The 24,296-nt window shown below is 36.9% G+C and overlaps 2 protein-coding genes across 4 annotated transcripts; both read right to left on the bottom strand.

The window, feature by feature from the left end:
• Positions 1-949: 949 nt before the first annotated feature.
• Positions 950-17,337, bottom strand: LOC105689263 (guanylate cyclase 32E). 3 transcript variants are annotated; one of them, XM_048652995.1, is made up of 22 exons: positions 15,954-17,337; positions 15,109-15,205; positions 14,826-14,977; positions 11,680-11,862; positions 11,352-11,457; positions 9,402-9,551; positions 7,593-7,701; positions 7,369-7,453; positions 6,109-6,261; positions 5,763-5,937; positions 5,458-5,653; positions 4,742-4,850; positions 4,354-4,668; positions 3,959-4,200; positions 3,544-3,786; positions 3,288-3,428; positions 3,049-3,172; positions 2,302-2,370; positions 2,018-2,192; positions 1,736-1,926; positions 1,393-1,662; positions 950-1,210 (listed from the first exon to the last, which is right to left on the bottom strand). In XM_048652995.1, exons 1-22 carry the CDS (start codon positions 16,188-16,190, stop codon positions 1,127-1,129), a joined length of 3,606 nt encoding a protein of 1,201 aa, XP_048508952.1. In that variant the 5' UTR covers positions 16,191-17,337; the 3' UTR covers positions 950-1,126. The 3 variants fall into 3 exon arrangements, with proteins under 3 accessions (XP_048508952.1, XP_048508953.1, XP_048508954.1); XM_048652996.1 differs by lacking the exon at positions 9,402-9,551; XM_048652997.1 differs by lacking the exon at positions 6,109-6,261.
• A 3,172-nt stretch (positions 17,338-20,509) lies between these two features.
• Positions 20,510-24,291, bottom strand: LOC105689269 (UDP-glycosyltransferase UGT5-like). Its single transcript, XM_020854529.2, has 5 exons — positions 23,658-24,291; positions 23,193-23,563; positions 22,877-23,099; positions 22,559-22,778; positions 20,510-22,473 (listed from the first exon to the last, which is right to left on the bottom strand). Exons 1-5 carry the CDS (start codon positions 24,133-24,135, stop codon positions 22,155-22,157), a joined length of 1,611 nt encoding a protein of 536 aa, XP_020710188.2. The 5' UTR covers positions 24,136-24,291; the 3' UTR covers positions 20,510-22,154.
• Positions 24,292-24,296: the final 5 nt, after the last annotated feature.

Consider the following 24,296-nt stretch of genomic DNA (forward strand, 5'->3'; position numbering starts at 1 on the left):
AAATTTTTACCACAACGTATAACCGTCGTACGACGTAGACTTTCTATGGAAATTATTCTCCACGTCCGGTACAAATGATCTGGATCGTTCCATAGCAGTATGAAATTATTGCTCGTTAGAATTTTCAATTCTTTTTTTTTATTTTTTCTTCCATCGTATCACGAATCACATGTGCGATGATAATGTTCTCGTTGATCCGAAATTTTAATGTAACTCGCCCACTGATTCCTTGATCTAAATTATTATTATACCCCCGATAGTGGGCCAACATTACAATGAGTTAGTACCTGACTTGGCAGATTATAACTTGGTACATACCTACAGATATACTTCCTCGTGGTAGTCAATAGCACGTGAAGGTTATGATAATTACTTATAATATGTTCAGCTACTTGCGTAGTTTAGAAAAAATTCTTGCATAACACGTTCAATATAAGGTCTTCGAGGCGACCCCGGTCCACACTTCCGTTTTGAACGTACCTTTTTTCGTTCATTTTAATCAATTTTATTTCTTCTATTTTACCTATTTCTTCATTTTCGATTCATATCCTGTAGGAAGATGAACATGTGCGGTGGAAATTGTCCACCGGAATTTACCGGATCTGGTTGGATTCCATTCGGTTTAATTTTCCACCGTTTGTCAGGCTGTGTAGCAAAATTGCGATGAGTATAATACAGAGGAAAAAACACCTTATAAATTTATTGCAGTTAACGATCGCTGCAGGGTCGTTATTATTTGGAAGAAAAAAATCTTACGACACTTTTCCAGCTGTGAGTCAAAACATACGAAACGTATACCGAGGAGAGAAATATTTCCGGAATGTAAATTTGAAAAAAAAAACAATAATAATAATAACAGTAAGACAAATATTTGCGCGATGAGTGAATTCTTCTTTCATACAAACATTTTTTGTTTATTAAATAATAATATTAATAATAAAATTTAAAAAACACTTTCATTCGATTTATTATTCATTACTTAGGAGCTAAACAGGTACGAAATATTGACATACAGCGTTCATACAATTACACATCAGGATTTACAAACCGTTTCAAATATATTTTCTTACAAATTTTTTTTATACCTGGTTTTTTTTTCAATACAATTATTATTTATAACATCTATTCAATAATTGGTCATCATATCCGTTAAAGTTATGGCTGGAGCGGACCTGTGCGAACGACCATTCCCGTTGTAGTAAATAAGTTCCTGTGAAAAGTAAAAATCAATAACTGAAAATATCGTAACAAATGAAACATGTCGAATCGTTACACGATTTTTGAGGAGCAGAATTTTTAGCCTCAAGAAATTGAGAGGAGCTTCGCAAATTCCCTACAAACTTCAAGGTGAAATCGACGTGGACGAACCTCGGATTCTTAGGTATGTATTACCTGACTGTTTTGATGCGAACAGGCTCGGACAGCACGTAAATGAAGCTCCCGTCTGGCAAATCGAAATCCCGCGGGATCGGCATCGAGAAATTCGGCTCCGATCAATGTTCTGCGCAACAGATCCGGCGTCTCGGTTAGTCGATCGGAAGATAGCGAACAGAGCGAACCGTAATGGGAATGATAAAAGTGCGAATTCGATTCGAATATACGATTCTGTCTGCAGAGGGGATCCTCGCTGATGAGCCAGTAAGTCTTCATCTCACCTTTGCCCTGAACGAACGAAAACGTGTATCTTGTCTGTCTTTTTTTTAATAAAAAATGGTTCGCCGTGCGAGGTACGCACCTTGATCTCCACCAGGCCCCGTTCTTCCGCGTGGTATCCTCCGAGTTTCTGCAGCAATCTCCACGTGTGTTCGGACATGTGAATCCTTAAAGGCGATCCCGAAGATTCCATCCTCGAAGCGGTGTTCACCGTGTCACCGAAAAGACAATACCTCGGCATTTTCAGTCCCACTACTCCTGCGACGCAGTGACCTAAGAGTCGGCGATACAAAAACGGAACCTTCAACCGGAAGGATCGTTTTCCAAAACAGCATAAAAAAAAAAGGTCGAGCATTAAACTTACCGGAATGAATACCTATTCGGATTTTCAAACTTTCTCCAGGTTTGTGCGGCAGTTCGAATCGGCTGATACGCCGAAGAAGATGCAGAGCCATGGAAGCTATTTCGCCGGCATGTTTATCGCCGTTTCTGACGGGTAGTCCGGAAACAACCATGTAAGCGTCTCCGATGGTCTCAACCTGGATTTCGGCAAAGTTTTTTACCAGGTCAGTAGATCGATTTGCTTGTCATAAAATTGGGCATGAATCGCAACGTGTTTGCAGCGAACGAATACTGATATTATCATACCTTGTAAACGTCGTAATGCGAGATGATATAATCACAACAGGTGTACAACTCGTTGAGAAGTGTTACAACCTGCGTAACGAGAAAACAAATCAAAAGTACGGAGTAAAAAATGTGCAAATTTTATTGCACGTAATCACAACGACAGCGTAAATTACGTTCAATTACCTTACCAATTTTTATTTTTTCATATTACGCAAATTTGCTTTGTCATTCGAAGAATGGTTTTCGAACGGAGCTTCGAAAGTGTTCGCGTTAATGGGTTCTCTCGATAACAAAGAAATTACCGTCAGCGTTAATGTCGCACGGGGCGACGGGGGGAGAGGGAGAAAAAAAAAAAAAAAACAGATTGACATCCAGACCGAACATCGGCAAAAAGAATTGGCGAGAATCAACGTATGAAAAAAAAAGTTCAATCACAAGCCTATCGCGCGACGAGAGCATATCGAATTATATACCCTTTTTCCATAAATTATGAATCGGTAATAGGGATGAATAACCTTGCGGGGATAACAGTTTTTCTTTCTTTTTTTTTTTTTTCTTCTTCTATGGTAATCTTGAATTTATGCGCGTGCATAATTAATTTTTTCACACAAGCAATAAAAAATATATCTCATACTTGACTGTTTTTTCTTCTCTCTTGAATACGCAAAGCAAACACAAGCGTAAGTACGTGTATCACAAGATCGAATTTGTCAATAGATTGGAAAAAGAGAAAAGATTAATTTTTTTCAAAAAAATTTCCATTACCTGAAGAGGCGTACTCTCCGCCGATAATTCCGTAAAACCAACTATATCGCTGAAATATATCGTGACGCTGTCAAAACTCTCGGCTTCGACGGGATCTCCTCTTTTGAGGGCCTCGGCAACGGTTCTGCATGAAAAATTATCCCCTTTCATTGAACAAACGTGATCGTTTTATCGTTATTTATTTTATCCGCTTTTTTTATTTTCAATCATCGAGTTGGATTAGAAAATTCATGCATTACTTGGGCAACATGCGGTGTAGTAAGGCGTCAGTTTTTTTCTTCTCTTCTACGAGTTCGTTAGTTCTCTGCTGTACGAGACCTTCCAAATTACAGGCATATTTTTCCATTATCGCCAACATGTTGTCGAAAATATTTGCTTTTCTGTTAGAACAAAACGAACATTTGGAATGTGTCGTATTCCGAAATAAATCTAACGGCAATTAGACGTCGACCGTAAAAATAAAAAAAAAAAAACAAATTACAAAGCGATACTCACAATCCCGCTTGCATCGGCTTCAGTATTACGGAGACGAGTTTGATGTCCGGTCTCGCGTCGGGCTCTTCGTGCCAACAAGATTCGATGCATTTAAGAATGTAATCCGAAACTCCCTTGATGCAATTCAAGGGCGGCCGTAACCTTTGACCCTTTCGAATATTTTTTATCACCTCGGACGTCGTCGACACCATGTCATCCCATGGAAATCGACGAGTCATTATCTCGTAAAGCACTAGAGCAAAACTGACAAATTGACAATTGTTAGAATTCGGATAAAACAAAGTCGAATAGAAAAAACAAAACTTGTAAACCTTACATGGATTTCAATGATCCCTCAACTCTTTTATTTTCAGATATGAAGGTTTTTTATTCCGCTCATCTTTTAACATGACATCACATGAATTGGATCGCGTACCTGTACACATCCCCTTTCTGGGATCCTCTGGGCAGTGGGGCAGGACTTCTGAGCAATTCCGGGGCTCGATAAAGCAGCCTCTGGAGTTCCTTTTTATCGTAATCGGGTTCTTCTTGTCCAGATTTAAATTCGTGCAATCCAAAATCAGAGATTTGCAAAACCCAACGGCTGTCCACCAGACAGTTACTGCTCCTCAAATTCCCGTGGGATATTATGTCGCTATCGTGCAGGTATATCATACCCTGAAATCAAAGGTAACGTGAAACTCTATCGGAAACGAAAGGAAACTGCTGCGATAGTTTTTCATTATTTATAGTCATCCATTCATTTCTTTTTCCACCCTCGATGTTCATTAGCCAATTTCCACATTTCCATTACAATCCCATCTCACTTACTCTCAGTAGGTCGGCGACCAAAGAAGACACGAACATCGGATCCAGCCTTAAATCATCCTTCTGTAACAAATCCTGCAAGGATCCACGTGCGCAGTAACCAGTCACTATGAAAATAGCACCGGGTTCAACGACCGCGCCCATGAAAGGTATCAAATTTTCATGTCTTATTTCTCTTATCTGTTTCAATTCCTTGCGAATGGCTCTCGTTATGTCGACTGTTTTTTTATAAATCGGTTTCACCGCCACCATACTTTCCCGGTGCAATGCTACACGCGTGTGCGCCTTCGGAGTGCAACCTGGTTCTCCCAAATATACCTGGCGGTTGAAGAGTAAGTTTAACGATAATTCTCCATGTCCTCCGAATTGGGCTCTACTGAAAATTTCATACCACACTTTTTTCGTTACAAGATTCAGCAACGTCGCTTGGAATCATCGTCAAATCTTTCAACTCGATTCTCCACAGAATACAGGCGAGTTTTTGTTCGTATCTGTAGTGCCTGTTCAAAATTGTATTATTTAATTTATCGAAAGAATTTCATTTCTTTTTTCGTTTCTACTTATTTTAACCAACGGCCTCTCGTACGCCGAATGATATCATTGAATGAATTGATTAAATGTCGACCTTGGCCGTCATCGCGATGATAATTTCGATACGTATATGTATAGGTATATAAAACCGTACGCCCGACGCGGTCATGTCAAAAGCACATTGAGCGATATACACAAGCTTATTAACCAATTAAGTTATTTACGAGTTATCCGAGTAGCTCTGACAACGACCTTATCGTAAAGAAACGTGACGCGATGGTAATAATCGTATAAAGTTATCGCACTATTTTCAAAAAGTTTCTTCCGATCTTCCTTTTCCCGTTTGTTATCGCACAATTTCTGGATACACATAACTCTGCGAAAAAACGTGGGATAAACAAATATGCAATAATAACTTCCAGTAAACGTTGGTGCAGCGATTAAAAGTTACTCGGATATTTTTGTCATTAGAAAAGTTTCAATTACAACCGATAGTACGCCAAAGCTAGATTGCGTTTATTTCTTCATTCTCGGGGTCAAAGTACGACTGGAGGAAACGTTCAATCTTTTACGTACTTGAACGCGAATACCGCGGCGACGATTACGAGGGCAGTGGCAGCCAGCAATGCAACGTGGAGTCTCCAGTCCCTCCAGTCGTTTATATTCGATAGGTGGTCTTCGAATTCCTCGTCAATATCGTCGCGACAAAGTTCACCGGCGAAACCACATTCCGGAACCGCCCTTGGCGGATCGGGTCCGACCCATTGAATCTCTGTGCGGAAAAAAATATATGTATATTTTTGATTTCATTTCGTTTGCTTCGGACGAGTCGAAGTTCCGTCGAATCGTAGAAAAACGATAACGTCGATGATTTTTCTTACCTTTTTTTGAATTGATGTACGTAAATTTTGGAATCCCTCCGGTATCGTTGTCGCTGTATTGAAAGTATCCGACCGGTTGCATAGACATTTTAACCGATCCGCTCGCCTCTTCGTCGTCCAACAACGATACAACTGTAAAGTTACCCTCGGCATCCCCATTTTCATCAATAAATACCTAATGAGCCGTTTATCGAAGCTAGTTAAGTACATTGCGCTCGAATTTCGAAAAAAGTAAAGGTGAGATAAAAAAATGAAGAAGAAGTAAGAGTTCTTCTCCTGAGTTGAACGAAAAAAATGACACACATATATATATATAACAGAAAGAAATTTCAATGTGGAAACGTACGTCGTATCCTTGTACGGAATGATAACTTCTGTTACGAATTTTATTCAGTATTGCGGATCCGTTTCTGGGGTCTTCACCCTCGGCCAATAATTCGGTTGCAGCTCTCGCGTAAATCATCACTGCGTCGTATAAATGTGCTGCTTGAATCGGCATCTGTGCAGTTTTTTTTTTTTTTTCAAATTTAATATTTCACCATTTTTTTATTCTCCAATTAAATAGATCAATTTATTTCTGTTAATGTCAGAGACGATTTTAAAACTTTCTCCGACAATTATGTAATACCTACATGTGTATTCGGGACAAATAATAACTCCGTAAAGAGTTTCTAATTTCTATACGTTCGTGCTTTATGTGGAATTACAGATACATAGATCTATGTATGTGCTCAAATTACTGTCATTTACCTCGGGTATTAAGATCAAACAGAATTTTACGCAAAGCTTATGTACCCAAGGAAAGATCAATGAAATCTCGCGGTGAATCAAGAGAGAAAGATTATTGCGGTTCCTAAAATATAGGGTTGAGGGTAATTCGTGATTCACGTGCAAAGAAGTAACAAAAATTAAAGAAGCAAAAAAAAAAAATAAACGAAAAGAAATAAGTTTTCACATATTTTCTGGTTCATTTTCTCTGTGAATAAAAGTGGGAAATATTTTTAAAAAAGGACCGTATCATTGTGAAGAGTGACCTTGAGGAGCTTTTTCTTTTATTCTCACGTAAGATAACGAACGAGACTTTATAGACGGTTTTCGGTCTGCAGGGGATAGAAAATGAGCACTTTTCTCGTTCCAAAAATAGGTATACCGCATTTGCCACGTGCGGCTCATCTCGTAACGTGTGCAGTGTGATGTTGTTTGTTACTTTTTCACGTAGGTACACAGATATATATGAATGATGATTGTTCTCTCGGAAAGTCTTTCCTTCATTTTTATCTCTTTTTTTTTTTCCTCGTAGTTAGTGTAGGACGATAGAAGGCGATTATACTCAGTCTTTGATTTTCGATTCTGAAAGTAATCGCGATAAATTCAAAGCTTCTGTTGTACAATAATAGAATGGAAGAAAATTTTTGCAAGAATTTTCAATTTGCAACTACCTAATTGTTAGAGAATCGATTTCTGGGGTTCTGCTGAAACTCGAAAATTGAAGGAAAGAAGAAGAGGGAATTCTTATTGTTAGCCATGCCCGGATGATCGTGGTAATTAAAATCTCTTAATTAATTTTGAGTTCATGTATAATAGTATATATGTGATATCCACCAACCGCAATTGTCTTGAATATCTCGCTGTGATAAGGTACACAAAATGGCGGTTCCACCGAATACTTTTTTATGTGTTCACATACTTTCCTGCAAAAAGAAAAGAAAGAAACATAGAAAAGATGAGCGTTTCATTGAGTATTCGTTCATTTTACTTTTTATTTTTTTTCTCATTAAACAGAATATCCAAATCGCTCGGAGATTTTGCCTAGATTCATAATCGACTCACTTGAAGTTTGGATTTATAATGTGAGTCGGCGTAAGTTTGAGGACAGATCGGAATCCAAATTTCACATCCTGCGACATGTTTCTATCCGGTAGATAGGGGTCAATATAATCTGAAAACATTGGAGTTATGGAATTGAAACTGAACACAACGAAAATTTGGAAATCAAATAAAATATTTTGAAAGCGGAAGACGGAGAATTTGAACGGCAAAGCGGTATTGAAGGTGAGCCTGAAGCAGTAGGTTATTGAACCAACATGAAATCTGTATTCACAAGTTGAATTGATGTATCTTCAAAAATGACCGAATTATCCCCATTTTTTCGCATTTTTTGGTACAAATTTGAGGATATCTCGAAGGGAAAAAATCGTAGCTCAATTTAGACAACGGATTCGTGTTTCTGGGGTCAAAACACTTAAGAAAAGTGCCATACGATCAATTTTAAAAAATAAAAATTTTTGGTCAAAATTTGAAAAAATCGTAAGGGGTACCCCTTGGAAAAATCTCAAATTTTGGGCAAAAATTTTTATTTTTGAAAATCGATCGTATGGCACTTTTCTTAAGTGTTTTGACCCCAGGAACACGAATCCGTTGCCCAAATTGAGCTACGATTTTTTCCCTTCGAGATATCCTCAAATTTATGCCAAAAAATGCGATAATTTGGCGATAACTCGGTAAATTTTTAAGATAGATCAATTTTTCTTCCAGATTCGGATTTCTGAGCTCAAATTACATCAATATAGACTAAAAAATCAATTTTTCATTTTTGACCCCAAAAAGCTGAAAATTGGCGATAACTCGGTCAATTTTTGAGATAGATCAATTTTACTCTTAGATTCGGATTCCTGAGGTCAAAATACGTAAGAAAAGCATATTAAACCCAATTAAAAAAATGATTTATTTTTTGCTCCAAAATCGAATATTTTTTTGGTTCTTCAAGAGTAATCTCACGTATAATCAGCTCCGAAATCCAAATCTGAAAGCTAAAATCATCTACTCATGCAATCGATCGAGTAATCATCAATTATTCGCTGTTGGGAGCAGAAAAATTAAGACACATCGATCGGCTTTAGTCATAGACCCACTTTGATTTGTCGCAATCTATGCATGGGTCGAAATATTCGAATGTCTCGGTCTACGAGGGAGCCCAAGCTTTGCTGGAATCAGGTAGCTACGGGCGCGCGGTTTGTTGTGGGGCGTCACCTCTGCTCAGCCCTGAAGGTGACGTCTCATAACAAAGCGCTCCGCTGCTGGCTACCTGACACCAGTTGTAAGCTCGGGCTCCCTCGTAGACCGAGAAATTCGAATATTTCGACCCATGCATGGATTGCGACGAATCAAAGTGGGTCTACGACTAAAACTTGGAAATTTGTCGATTTAGGACCAAAAAAATATTCCATTTTATCTGCCATTCTTATGTATTTTGATCTCAGAAACACGAATGCGTCGGTCAAATTGAGCTACGATTTTGTTCCCATCGAGATGTCTCAATTTTTTCGACTTTGGGGTGAAAAAACGTAACATTTTTTTCTGGGGGTTTTCGTATGCTATATTCAAGTCTTTTGACGACAGGAATCTAAATCTGAAAGCAAAAACGAAGAGATCACCCCTGAGATATTAAGATTAGCAAAGTTTTTTCATGTATGTATAATTACTCACAAGGGTCGGGTAAAGTTTATTATCATAGTTCATGAACACTAGAAACCTACATATTTGTATAAAATGCTTTAGTATAATGGTAACAGTAATAACAATAGCAATAATAATAATGACGATAACAACAATAACGAAATAACAAATGAGGAAACTCACTGCGTTGAGTGATGTCTATCCTCCTTTGGGGGTCGTAGATCTTGTCGTCTACGGAGACTATTATATAATCCCCACTGTAAAGCAACCTACGCTTCTGAAGACACTTTACAAAGTCCACCAAGGCTATGTGCTCTCCGACGAATAGGTAAACTGTCAAAATACATTGTTAATGATCCCCAATTCCCTGTTCATTATTACTATTATATTTAGAATCATCATCTTATTACTTCATCATCATTATTCTGCTTCCAACCGTTCCTTCAATTTTTCTTTTTCTCCTTCTCTCACCGAACTCAATGTGTAATTGTTACCTATTTATCTGTCCGTATACTTACTGAAATACCTATGTCTGCGAGATTGAGATTTTCCAGTCTAAAGAATTATTATTCACCGGAATTTAACTCTGGGTTCAAATGTTGGATAATATATAATGTAGTATTATTTAGGTGGATGGAAATATTTGGCAACGAAATTATATTGTACAAGTATAAATTAATGTAGTGACGAAACCGCCTTGGCATTATTATCATTATTATTATTATTATTATTATCATTATTGTTGTTGTTGTTGTTGTTATTATTTCTATGTAACAACGTAAAGACCCAAGGCAACTTCTGTAGGTCCATTAATTATATAACTGTGTTTTATGTATGAAAGTAGGTATAGCTCGTGTTCACAAGTTGTGTTGTGTGTATCATACCTTCTTTACGTCCCTTATATTGTATATAGGGTGGGAAAGAAACGAGAAGAATAATTGAAATTAAAATTATAGAAATTTGTCAATTTCACTACTGATATATAGAGAAAGTTCACAACGAGGTGAAAACTTTTCTTTTTTAATCTATTCTACTTTTTGCAAAGTAAAGTAAAGAAACACGAAATTTTTTTAGGAGTAAAGAAGATATGAAAACAGACTGACTCCTATATCTCAATCTTCCTTTAAAATTGGTCGATATTTCTTTTTTTTTTTTGGACCCACCCTGTATATTAAATTTCATTTACACTAAACAAAAGTTTGTAAAAGCATTATACGTATTACGAAAAGCACGATACTCTCACGCAAGTTTAGCGTGAAGTTATATACGTAATATGTATACATACATATCGTGAACGTTAATGTATACCGTGTGAAATATCGCATGATATTAATAATAAAATAATAATCATTATTATCATTATTACGAGAAGCTTCGCTTCAAGACGACCGCTTGAGAAAATAGGAATGAATTAATCCTACAATCACTCATTCGCCGTATTTTAATAAATGAATTTTTATTTCGCGTTTTTTGCAGCGACAAGAGCAGCGGCGGCTGTTGGTCGAATTTCTTTACAGAAGCTTTTCAGCTTTCGTTTCAGAATTGATATTTAATGAAAAAACTAGTTTGTCGATAATGATAATAATTTTTTATTCATTTATTCATATTTTTTTCATCTATAAGTCCATCGGTAATGAAAACGTAAGACCGTTGGCTTTCCGTCGTTTTTTTCACTGTTTCAGTTTTCTTTCGTTTCTTTTTCCCTTTTTAATTTATAATTTTCACTCTACTTGTTTTTAATCCGACCTGCAACGGGAATGAAATTAAAATAAAGTCGCAGAATTCTCGGTAATGGAAAATCTGTGTGGAGTTCGTATACTGCGATACGGTAATCGATAGGTATGAAAAATAAAATATACCGTTAAATAAAATTAAGTACAACAAATATAATTATAAGACGAAGAAGGAAAAATACATTATACATCCCCTCGACCATATGGTACAAGAAACGGATGGATCGCGTATCCCAGTATCTTGAGAAAACGTTGGATTAATTTTCACTCCCCTTCACCATCTCATCTTACGCAGTATACAATTGCCAACCAATAATTCCATAAGAAGATTCCATGCGAAAAAAATTTGCGCGTCGTGTTTTTCACCTCGCACGATATACGTACACAAAATTGAAATTACCTCTCGTTTTTGAAAATGTTGCGGTAACGATGTCGTCCAGTTTGCTTTCAAAAATCGGTATGTAATCGTTGACGGTAAACGTGTCCATAACGGTGATGCCATAATTCTGAAGAAAGATGAGGAGAATTAAGAAAAAAGTTTTAAAAATTTTAAAAGAGAGAAAAAAGTAATAAAAAAAAAAATATATATATATACTCATTAAGAATATATACTGGCGTGACAAGTATCCTAAGGGAGGAGAGAGAGATGAGATAAAAGTAGAAAAAAAAAAGTACGTAGTGAAGTTGAGGGAGAGAAAATAAGACGAAATGTATAGCGATATACATACCTGCAAGTAATCCTTGAGCTTCTCACTCCATGCCGGCCTAGTTTCGCATACTACGACGACTTTCGTCCAGGAAAAAGCTCTCAGGAGAGCAACGACGCTTTTGCTTATTTTACTGGTCGGCGGAAGTGTTCTGGCAAATGTGTAGTACACTCGACTGTCCGATACTTCCGAGTCTTCACATTTCTGTAATAGAGATTCGCATTTCACGTCGAGCTAACGACCTAAATGCCATTTAAAAATGGATGTCTTGTTTTGTCTCTTCTCTCCCTTTTAATTATTTTTTCCTCGGCGTTTTTGTCGTGCTTGCAGTCTGCGATTGTTTTAGAATTAACGATACGGTTGAAAATTTTCCAACTTTTTTTCGGGCTCTCGCTACTGGATACCTCGTTAAATTGGAATGCGAAGATGTCACGTAGATGAAACCAATAATAAACAAAATGATCGCTTGATTCTCATCTTTTCGCTTTTTATTTATTATCGAATTTCTTTCACACGTACCCTCGAATGAGATAATTTCAATCGTAGACTTTTCGAGAATCTTGCGGGGGACAAATCAGATTAAATGGTTATTCGAGTAAAGTTGAAACACGATATTTTAATTCAATTATTTAATTAGTCAACTGAGACGCGTGCAATATTGAAAAATAATTATCAGTGTAATCAATCTTGATGATAAAACTCCCGACGTACATCAAAATATCAATTTGATTGATTTTCTTAACGAATTATTATTACATCAAGGATGATATTCCACGATACGGACCAACAATAATTATAACAAACTGTCAAAAGTAACCTTGAAGAACGATAAGACGTTACTTAGAAAATTCTAATTTTCCGTAAGTAACTATACCTGTTGTTAAATAATTCGCCCAGTAACAGTTTACTCTACATAATGTAGATTTACTTGCTAATTGCGTCGGCCAAGTAAAAGCTAATTTGAATAAAATCTAATTTTGAATTATCTCATCTGTAACTAATACTGATTAATTATTCAACTCGTAAAACCACGCCGATAAAACGATATATCCTCGAAGTTGAAAACCAACCGGCGAGGACGTCGCTAAAGAAGAAAAAAAAAAAAAAATAGAACCGCTTAAGACTTTCCAAAAACTTCACCAAAGAGAATAGATAGAGAGATTGCAAGAGAAAAAGAGAGAAAGAAATCTACTAGACTTGACAATTTTTTTTTTTCTCATTTTCTTTTTCTTCCTTTTATCGGAGAAAATTTTACGACCTTATATATATATAATTTCCAATCGGCTGAACTTTAACTTAATCGTGAGGCTTGGAGAAAAATTTACCACCAATTGAGATAAAAAAGGAAATTTTTTATTTGCCGCATAAGATTAGTGTAAGTTATTTTTCATCGTAAATTGAATTCGTCTGCACTATGTAACGCGTGCTCGTAAAACGGTAATCAGCGCATACACTTCGTTCGATTTATGTTTAATATGAAAAAAATTTTCTCGTTAAATAGTAGCCATGATTGAACACTACGATATACATACGTGTACCTACTCCGACACATGAACGTGTACCATGTACAACCAAAATTGAAGGCGATATATATTGCGCGGACTAAATTCGTTCGCGGTTCGTTCGTAGTATACCGTACCAGTGTGAGTATCACATTTGTCTTTCGCAAAAATAAAAAAGAAATAAAACCGAAAAGAAACAATATGGACACACGGCGCTAGTCAATTTTCAGAGCTTTATTTTCCTTCGCAAAATTATATACATACGTCTAGGTCAAGCTTTTCTCAGGTATATAAATGGAGTGTAACGCCATGGACCGTAAGGTACATGCATGTGGATAAATTTTTCATTTCATTTCTTTTCTTCTTGTCCCGATAAGTTCGGATCTGATGACATTCACGCATGTATGATCAATATAATTTAGGGTGCTATCTTATTCGTTATTTTCTTTTGACTTTATGAATTTTATCCTGCAGCCAAAACTAATCCCAACGTTATTTTATTTTATCATACCAGCACGAAAAAAGAGCCAAGGAAAGAAAAAAAAACTGCGGGGATTGAATCGAAATCGTGTTGGTCAGGAGACTACGACCCTTTTCTTTTTCGTTTCGTAGTTCGTATTATCATATTAGCCAGACAAACGTAGGGCAAATTTATCGACTTTACCCATACCAGATAGACCTCATGGTAGACCCACACGACTTTAAGTGAGAGGAGAAAAAAGAGGAGAAAAATGCCACTCCTGTGTCCTGTGGTAAATTAAACGCCAAATTTTTTTTTTTTTCTTTCCACAAGAATTTGGAAGAATTGTTCTTATTCTTTTCGATAGAAAAATATTTTTTAAGCGAGTAACCAGAATCAAGATTTCATCTCGATACTGTTGAAGTTCCTCTTTAAGATTCTGTCCAGATTTTCGTTAATCATTCAATTTAATTAACAAGGTTGTACATTCGAAATACGTGTATTTCGCGAATACTTTGCCACGGATTTTTTTATCACAGTTTTTTTGTTTTTGTTGTTTTCTATGTTTTTTAGGAGATTTTCTTTTCTATTTTTATTAGACAATGGCGAGACGTCATCCGCACGTAATATGGCACGTGACTGGAAGGTCAACCTGAATTTCTTGCAAAATTCAGCGAATCACGAATGATAGGTCGATTCTGGCTTCACTCCAACTATCGATCAGAGGACCTTGATTTTTTCCTGACTTTTTTCTCGTAAAAATCAGGATATTGAGCTTTTATCCTTTTCTGGGTTACGTTGCAGTCAAATCAAGTAAAAAGTATGTCGAACGAACTAGTTTAAAGAAGCTTTACAAACACAAAACAAAAAAAAGCGAAAACAACTCGTAGTCGAATAATGTTTCAGAATTTTCATGATGTAATTGATATAAGTTACAAAACTCTCGGACCTCCTGGTATTATTTAAACGATAAAGAGAAAAAATAGAGTCAACAACGAGCTCGTTAATTGAGAATGTAACGGCGAAATTTCTCGGGTGTTAGAAAAGCTCCGCGATATGCTAATGAAAACTGAAACGTTAAAGTTCTCAAGTACCTACTTAATAAGTTTCTTTATTTTTTTTTCTTTTTTTTTGCTTTTGTTTGATTAAAAACTTTAACCGAAATTTTATCAAAATAAACGTCGAACTTTCGTGGAATAACTTACGTATGATATCAGAGGTAAATTCCAAGCTGCGGCGACGAGAGCTTCAGCTTTGCAGGAATCATCGGGTCCGATGAAAGCGACGGTTCCAGAATCCCTCATTTCTGTCATTATTCTTATGCTAACTGCGGCCAACGAATCGGCGTTACTTCGCCCTATGTTAGAATTTGTGTAGAAAAATTGTAGAGTTAAAAAACCAAAGAAAAAAACATTTTCACGTCAAATTTTATATGTGATTTTGGTACAACGATTGTTGACTTGGTTTTTTATTTTTCATATTCATTACCTATGTCAGCCGCTATGAATTTTAACTCTCTTCCAGGTAAAAGATTCGGATCTAGATTCACCGTGGCTATAGCCAAAGGGAGGGCTCCAAGAACCACCTGTTCGATTTCAAGAGAACTGAACATTAACAATCTGTTACGTTCAATCGAGCATGAAAATTATATCCTGAACAATTTTACTTGTTCCTGCGGTCATTAATGGTAATAATGTTAATAATCGTAACAACAATAACGGTAAGAAACAAACAAATTTATCGTATGAGAATTCGAAAAATTTGCAAAATGGAACGAAATAAAAAAGAGGAGGAAAAAAAGACGAAGGAAACACCCCGCATGACGTCGCTCAAGTGACGAGTATTATATATTTCTCGAATGAATTCCCGTATCACTGAGATAAGAATATTTTTAGATCGAAATAATGGCGTGGGGTCTTCTTTTCTTTCTTTCTTTCTTTCCTCCGTCAATGATCTTTATTCATTTTTTTTTATTCAATCCAAACCGAAAAAAAAGCAAATTTGTTTGCAGAACCGCGAGCACTGCAGATCATGTTCCTATATTGACGACGTGGGTGATAATGGTAATAATGATAATAATAATAATAATAATATGACAATGGCACAGACATAGTACAGGTATTCTAAGGCACCACATATATGGATCCACACCTGTTTGATTTCTTTGATGTTGTTTTATCATTTTTTCTTGTCGACTTTATGAGGGAAAAATTAATATAACTGGAAGTAGTAGAAAGTTTGCTTTGGAAAGAAATAAGAATATGAGGTGAATCGGGAGGTATGCATGTATATATTTTCTTTTCAATTTTTAATTGGTTTTTTTGTTATCTCACCTGACTTCTCCCGTAGGATCCCAAGAACCCAATCGTCAGACTTTCGTTGAAGCTGTGTGCCCCGCTCTCGGTCAAACAATTGTATAAAAAGCTGTAATCCTGTGCAACAAGTGCCGAACTCGAATTTTTACATTTTTGATATTTGCTTCCCAGATCGGCACGAGATTTTTCTAAAAATGATATCAAAATCCAAATAGAGTATAAGTAAAGTCCCAATCGCGCCGGGGAAAACGACATTATTATCTCGTCGGAATCTCGAAGTTCCGAAATTCTGTTTCTTATAACTCAATTTTTTTGTTCCACATTCAACATCAGCCTTTGTTTTTTTCAACAGTCTCGATCTTCCTGCCGATTTATCACTTTCTCCCTCATGCTGCTCGAATTTTATTTTAAGATTTTCGAATTTTGGTCCGGTTGCGTTTTATGTTTTCTTAGTTTTTTGGTGTAGTCCGACTCTAGCTTAGGGAATAGAACGTCGTGAGCGTAGGGGATGATTTTTCGATGCGAAAATTGCATGGGATTCCTGATGCCCAGTTTTGATATTTTTCATGTTCTGAGGATTAAATTTTTCTCTCTGATCAGCGATCATTGTAGAACAGCGTAGGTTGTCGGTTTGTTTTATATTTTTCTTACAAAATAGACCGCCAATTTTCACAGCCAGAATATTCAAAGGAAGCGAAGAGGATCTCAGTTTTTGAAAAATCGTAATTATACGAACGTCAGATTTTCTCGATAACTTCGATTGAAAATTCTTCGTGAAAAGTATGGTCCACGTTATACATTGCGAAAATCAAGCTCACGCGCTCCCACGTGCGTCATCGAAAAATCTCAGGTCGAGCGAGATTCATTTTTGACACAATTATAATCAGTTAGAAAATTTCAGCATTCAATTTTATTCATCCCTCGTAGGCGTATATTCACACAACGATCACTTTGCGAAATCCCCAAAGTTGTTTTGACTATTTAAAAACGTTCATTTCGTATTCACTAATGTTTAAATGAGCCACAACTTTTTTTTAAGACAATTTTCGCCCGTTATGAAAAAATCTTAATCCCTGAATAATTCGATGAGAATTATCGGAGCTCGGTGAAGTTTTAAGTAAAAATAGTTAAATCGCCGTGCTTTCTTGACGTTTCTCGTCGTACTGACGGTGTTTTCTTCATCTCCAACAGTTTTCCATGGACCACGCGCGCGTTACCATCGACGCGAGGGCATAGCCTTTGCTGTATGCGAAGTATGGGGTGAATTTTCTCGTAAGATATACATCTCGTTGATTCTGCGCAAAGGGGATGAAACTTTTTCCACACAAATATAAGAAAAATAGTTATAATAATAAAACAACATCTTATCCCTGCACTCGACGACGACTCGCCACTGTACAGTATTATAGGTGAGGGTATATTTCAGCGATTTATATTATTTTCTTAACTTCGTTCCAACTTACTTTGAAATCTCTGATGAAACGTATAAGATCTGATAAATTTTTCATTTTTCTCTACTTTGTTTTTTTTTTTTCAAATTTCTATTCGTATAATATTTCTGTATACATCATTCGATTTGGATTCCACGAGTCTAGACTATTCATGTATACATGTATATTCACTAAAAAGTTCGTGCAGATGATTTATTGTATAAAAGCTTAGAATATTTTAGCAAAAAATTCTGTTTTACATTTACCTATACAATATAGATTGTATGTATACTACGAGACAAACAGTTGCTTATTCCCAGTTTATTGTCAACGAAAAACCAGAAACGAAATTATTTTAGAAAAATCAAAAAAGATTATCGAAAAAAATCAAAATTTTTCAATCGGGGTCCATACCGTGAAGCATGCGAATGTTCCACAGATGTAATTAATTTCTTACTATTATTTTGTACCTCTTACTTTTCGTCATTTTTAAAATCCTTTCGGATAAAATATTTTTTATCTCAGTTTTTCAGTTATTCGTGTATTTCTTTATTTTTTGACGAGGTGAAGTAAGTTCCTGTAATAATTATGTCGTTACATTATTCCACGTCAAACGCGCGTCACTGGAGCAGTGCTATAAGAGTAAAAATCTGTCCCTGGCATATTCAGGGTTCGTGAATAAAGAAAATTATTAATTTTCAACCTGCCGGAGCGGCAGTTGGTCTGGTGTATTTCTATTGTACCGCCTCGATGAAGCAGGTGAAGAAAATTTTACGCAAAAATAATCAGGCAGGAATTTCACCAGGTTAAATATCTATGGGTATGTATGGGTGTGCCATATATTCAATTCATCTAAAAATTTGTTAATTTTCACGTCATTTTATCACTATCATTATTTTTTCGCTCGGTACACCTGAGCCTGTGCAATAATTAAATCGAGCCGTCTCATGCAGTTATAAATTTTTTGAATGAAAAAAAGTCTCGGCGGAAGACAGAGAAAAAAAATCGATCAGTCGTTGAGGCGTATTTTATCATTCTTAGGATTACCCTATCGATGCGAATTTATAATCTGCAGAAAAGTAATGACATCTTAACAATTTTCACCGATTTTATTCCGGCGTCAATCGCCGCAACTGAAAGAAATTGACAAAAAAAAAAGTATATTGAATTTATAAATTGGCCGAAGAACGTCGTATATTTTCCGTCGTTGTTGTATTCTCGGGAGACAGACCCCTGAAATTTCGGAATCAACGTGTCAAAGCAAAAATTACCCAATTTCCATGTAAACTTGGTTCAATTTTCTTTCCAAGTATATAGGCGCCCTTCTATTTCTCAGTCCTCGATAGACACGCCGTCGATAGGTACGGGTATAGGTGATTTTTTTCTCTTCTTCCAGCGTCGAGTCATCTTTTTCTCGTTGATCCTGCAGCAATTTTTTTTTCATTCCCTTTTTTTTTTTCATCAGTTTTGCTCGGCCTTAGCGTACAGCGTCTCGTTACCGAGGCTGCAAATTATGGAAATATGGAATCGTACGGAGTCGCAGCGACATTGTCGACATCTTGGGGATACGAAAAAGCAAAAAGAGTAAGGGATAAAAACGAGGTTAACAAAAAAAAAAAAAAAACACTGAATAATCGAAGCAAAAAAAAAAAATAGTACACACGTAGATAGTGCGAGACCTCCCCTGCCTCGCGTCTCCTAGTCAAAGCTGACGACGAGGATTTTTCATCCAAAAGAAAATAGACCGCCATTTTGCGCGTAAACAACAATTATAAATAAATATGTGCACTGGGCTGCTCCTTCTTTTCAATTTTTTTAAATTTACTCAAAAGTTTGTAAATGAGCGAAGAAAATTGCCCCAAAGTTACAGGTCTTTCATCTCAATTTCAACCCGTGCCTCTCGACCCGATAAGTATTCCATTTAAACGACACGGAGCTTTTCTCAGTGAACATTGAAGTTTTTTTCCGGCTAAACTAATCGTTCAAAAAATTTCAAACTCCGTAGGCTATAACCTCGCGATACTGGCTATCCCTCGGAATTTTTAGACGTCACGATTTCGAAGAGAAAAATTTTAGCTGAACTATTATCGAAGAAACAAGTGAAACGGCACACCCTATAGCGGTGGAAGCAATCGCTTACCAGGCCTTAAGGGCTCTACTGACACGTCGATGGGGGATATTTGGCACTTCTACTTCGGCACTTTGAATTAAATTCAACTGGAAATGGAGAGGGATTATTATACCGCTTGGATACCCTATTTCCTTGTCGCTGCTCGAGTACAATGGGGATGTACCTTATAGTTGTACGAATAAAAATCTCGCTTCACTTCAATTAATATAGGGTAGTCTATCTACATGCTTGTTGATTGAAAATATGAACGTCACCTCGATTTTTTCCGATAAAACTTAGTGAGGTTTTTTTTGTCTGAATCTCTTTCCCTTATTCGAAATATCCGAAAATATCTGCGTCCCCTAATATGAATGCAGAAACATTAATTCGCAAATAACTTTGAATCGCAAACCCTTTGTACGTACTTAGTGGGTTCATTTGAACTATGGTGATTTCCGATTACCAAGAAAATCCAATCTACAGTAATATAATTGGCCTTGTTCTGAGAACCATTGGAACTGACCACATGAATGGGTATAATTCAATTAGGTACATATTTGCCTCGACATCCCGAAGAGTTGTTGAAAATTCTTCTTTTCATGCCTTTTTTTTTTTTGTTCAAATGAATAAATAAAAATGTGGGAAAAACTCCGGAATTGAAAAACGTGACACCATATTTATTCGAAGAGATCTTCTCGTGTCGGAGGTACGGAGGAGATTTGCACCCAATTATTTTTTATTTCTAAAAAGTCGAAACTTCCAGTTGGAATCTTCAACCTTCAACTGATACATGACATGTTCACTATATGACGTGGTATGTCATCTCAACTATGTTTTATCATCGAAAATAATTGAATTAGTCGTTGGTTTTGTCGGTTGTCGAATAGTTTGTTAATTATGGCAAGTTTATAGATCAATTTAATTAATATATTCTTCATTCTAATTATAGTTGAACTATACGTAGTAATACCACATATCAAATAGATCATGTTAATCGATGCGACCGAATCTCAAATGTTTTTTTTTCAATTTTGTTTCATAAAATGCCAAGAGCACAAATTTGATTGAAAAAAAAAAAACTGCAGTCGAATCGTTGGCACGAAATAAGAATATTATAAGGTAAACATGTTTTTGTCTCGATCGATTTTGTACATAAACGATAAAAACGACGACTACGTAGGGGGCTGAACGGAATTCAAATCCGAGGGAGAAATATAAGGAGAAGAAAAAAAAAACAGAAATTGGGGGAAAAAAATGGTGTGAGGGAGGAGGTATTTGTGGCATCGTGTGTACACGTGCGTACATACATACACCTATGAGTATACGACGCAACGGCGAATCTTACATGCGATTCCTGCGAATCTTATGTACATGCTCCAGAGATGCCGAAGATATGTATGTAATTCGCTTTTCTCACGGAACGCGCATCCTCGCATAAATTGACCCGTGCGTGAGAATGTAGGAAGAGGAATAGGATAAGAAAAAACATCAAAATCTCAATCCCCGTAAACACACATACAGTGTACGGCGTATAAGGGTGCAATTCGGGGTGAAAAAAAAAATATTCTAAATATAACCTTTTTCGATCGGTGGAATATTTTAGGTATTCTCGAGTGCGGTCCGTCTTGAGTGTAAGATCAGAAAATTTTGTAACTTTTTTTTACTGTGAAGAGAGTGTAAAAAAAATTTCCAGGTGTTTGGGGAATTTTCATAAATTTTTTATTTTTGTGGTCCCCACTTCGCCCGTCAGCTTACGGGCATTAATTAAATGCCGTTTCGATGGATTAGGAGTGCAACTCTTTTTTCTTAATTACAAAAAGAATCTTTGCGTATTCAGGAATGAATATAATTAATTGTAAAGATTAAATTAATAATCAATCCTCGTTTGTATCTCTTACAAACGTAATTCAAACAGATCTCTAATCGACGCGATACTTGAGTATTAATTGCCACTTGAAATGTTCATGAATTCTTTTCTTTTTTTTTTTCTTTTCATTCTCATTTTATACAAGACACGTGATTGTACCTTGAAATACATAATCATATTTATATAGGGTTCAGTTAAAGCGAGCGAGAATTAACAGCAGTTTACAATCTCAGCGTAGATAAATAAATGACAAAACACGTCAAAGAATAAATTGAGGACTGAATTTTCACTTTAATCTTATTCAAAGATATACCATACGGTCTGTAGTCGCGTGGTCGTCGCACGCAGCTGAAGTGCATCGATAAACATTCCTCTTTTTCATCTTCTTTTATCAGATTCGGCAACAAAAAGAATCGTCTTATCGCGGGTTTCTTTTATAACATAGTTTTCAACGTATCTACGTGGGAATATTCGGAGTGAATATATTTTCTTCCTTACGGCAGACGTACGACGTGCTGTAGCTCGGCTTTTATATACTTGTGAAATGAAAGAGAAAATATATGAGACTTGTGATGTACCCATGAATAAACTAAAACGTTATAGACGGGTTTCCGAGAATTTTTGTTTTCGCTAAAAGCATAATGCGGGCATTAGCCCACCGGAAAGCACATGGCACATACCGCATGTGATACACAGAATTTTCGCTAGGGAATCGAATCGCGAATGACGAATAAAAATCAGAAATTAGGTTGCAAAAATGTTCGACAGAAATGCATGGAAATTTCAATTGGCTCCCATACTTCGGATGATATTTAATTTCTTTTCTTCTTCTCAATGAGCGAAGATTCCTTGCTGCCAATGGAATTAATGCCAGCAAGACCAATACCGTAAAGTAAAAATTTATAAAACATGGCTAACGTTAAAAATGTTGCTATTACAGATCCAGCTGACAAAATGGCGATCACATCCATGTCGTATCGACTGTACCACGGTTCGTCAGCGGTAGAACAATGCAGCTGAGGAGCGCCTCGTCTACGTATCACGTGCTCTGTCCACCAAATTGCATTTTCCAGAGGATCCTTCGGTTTGTCCTTCAGCAATGAACGTAAATTCAGCATCCTCTGTTTGTAGCTGGAACAGAAGCGATGACGGTTTTTTTATCCGGTTCGATCGTCGTGACGTTGGGTAGGTCGAATTTTGGCCTGAAATAAATTACCCGTTGTCGGATGTGATCGCGCGAATCGCTTCCACTAAATCTTCGCTGCGTACATTACCGATGTCTAATTTTTTAGCGACACCGAGAGACACCATTTTACCGACTTGCATAGACTGATCCGCGTAGACCGGTAGCCCGATCAGAGGAACGGCGTGGTAAGTGGCTTCCTCCGTGCTCTGGAGTCCGCCCTGGTATATGAATACTTTCAAATTTGGGTGAGCTGAAAAAAGCCGACGAAAGATCGAATTAGAAACATTTGAATTTATCGTGCGAATTTCTCGAGCGTTTTTCACGCTCCGCAAATCCATTCGATGTTACCTAGAACCCCCTGTTGTGGGATCCATTTCATAGTCACTACGTTTTCGGGCCTCCCCGGTAGATCGTCGTCCTCGAATTTCCAGAGAACTTTGTAGGGTAGCTTTGAAAACGCGGTGATAAATTCATCTCGCGTTCGGTTAGTCAACAAGTTACTTTTAACGTTCGATCCGAGACTCATGTAGACAAATCCTTGAGTAGCTTCGTCCAATATTTTCTGAAGACCCTGTCGGATTCATTATGATTTTACACAAATTTCCAAAATCATTTTGAAGGTTTTTAAAGTTTTGGGAATCCGACCGGATGATTAGTCAGTCACCTTTGGTAGTTTAACGATTTCTCTGGAAACGTGAAAATTGCCGATTTCGATGTACTTCGGAACGTGAGCTCTGACGAACGAAATCGGTGTCTGTTGATTGACGAAAACCAAGCTTATGTTTTTTTCAATATCCCTGATATCTGGTATGTCTTTTCCAAAATATTCCTCAGCAATCTCCTGCTGCTTTCTCATGTGATAAGTTCTATAGTAATAGATATGTTTCCACACGGTTACGAAGTTTTTTATCCTCTCCCAAAGCGTCGGTGACCCGTGCGCGTCTAAATTTATTTCCCAATTCGACGGATGAGAAGGCAACACGGGATTGCCTATGCTGTAGTGAATATTGGCGGACAATCCCAGCGAGGTTATCCCTTGCAGATAATTAGGTAACGTTAAATTTTAATTAAAAAAATTATCACACACAGAGAAAAGGATGAAAACTGGAAAAATAAATAATTCACTCACCAATGATCGGTGCATCGAATCGGGTAGCCAATGCCAAAAGAGACGGAAAGAAAAGCGACTCAATCAATACCAGATCAAAAGTTTCGTCGTTATCGGGCGAATACAGTTCCTTTAATTCCGGGGTTTGCAAAATTTTATGCGTGTACACGTCGAAGAGATTTTCCAAGTCGTTCCAGAATATGTCCAACCAGTTCGTGTTCGTTTTGAATTGCAGGGAATCGAGATTCTTACGGTCGTCATACAGGTAACTGAGATCGATTTCCTTGTAATTCTTCAACGTCGGATCCCTAACCGGATTAGGAGTAACGACCACCAGCTCATGTCCACGTTTATTCAACGCTAATGTCAGCCCACGAAATACAACTTGATGGCTAATCGAAGACACGGGAAATATTCCAAGAATCCTCGCCCCGTTACCGACCCGCAACGTACTAATAAGGAACAAAATAACCGTCGCGATAAAGAAAAACCGTGACATTTTCGGGCACCTTGTTCATTTATTTATTCTATTTTTTTTTTTCTATCCCCTGCAGATTCTACGACCACTATTACTTTCAATTGACCGAGATTCTGGTGCGCCACGTGCCTATCATTCGTTCGCTCTAGACTAACATGGATTTTCAGAAGAACTTCGTCAGA

The sequence above is a fragment of the Athalia rosae genome, chromosome 3, assembly GCF_917208135.1.
Source record: "Athalia rosae chromosome 3, iyAthRosa1.1, whole genome shotgun sequence".
NCBI lineage: Eukaryota > Metazoa > Arthropoda > Insecta > Hymenoptera > Athaliidae > Athalia > Athalia rosae.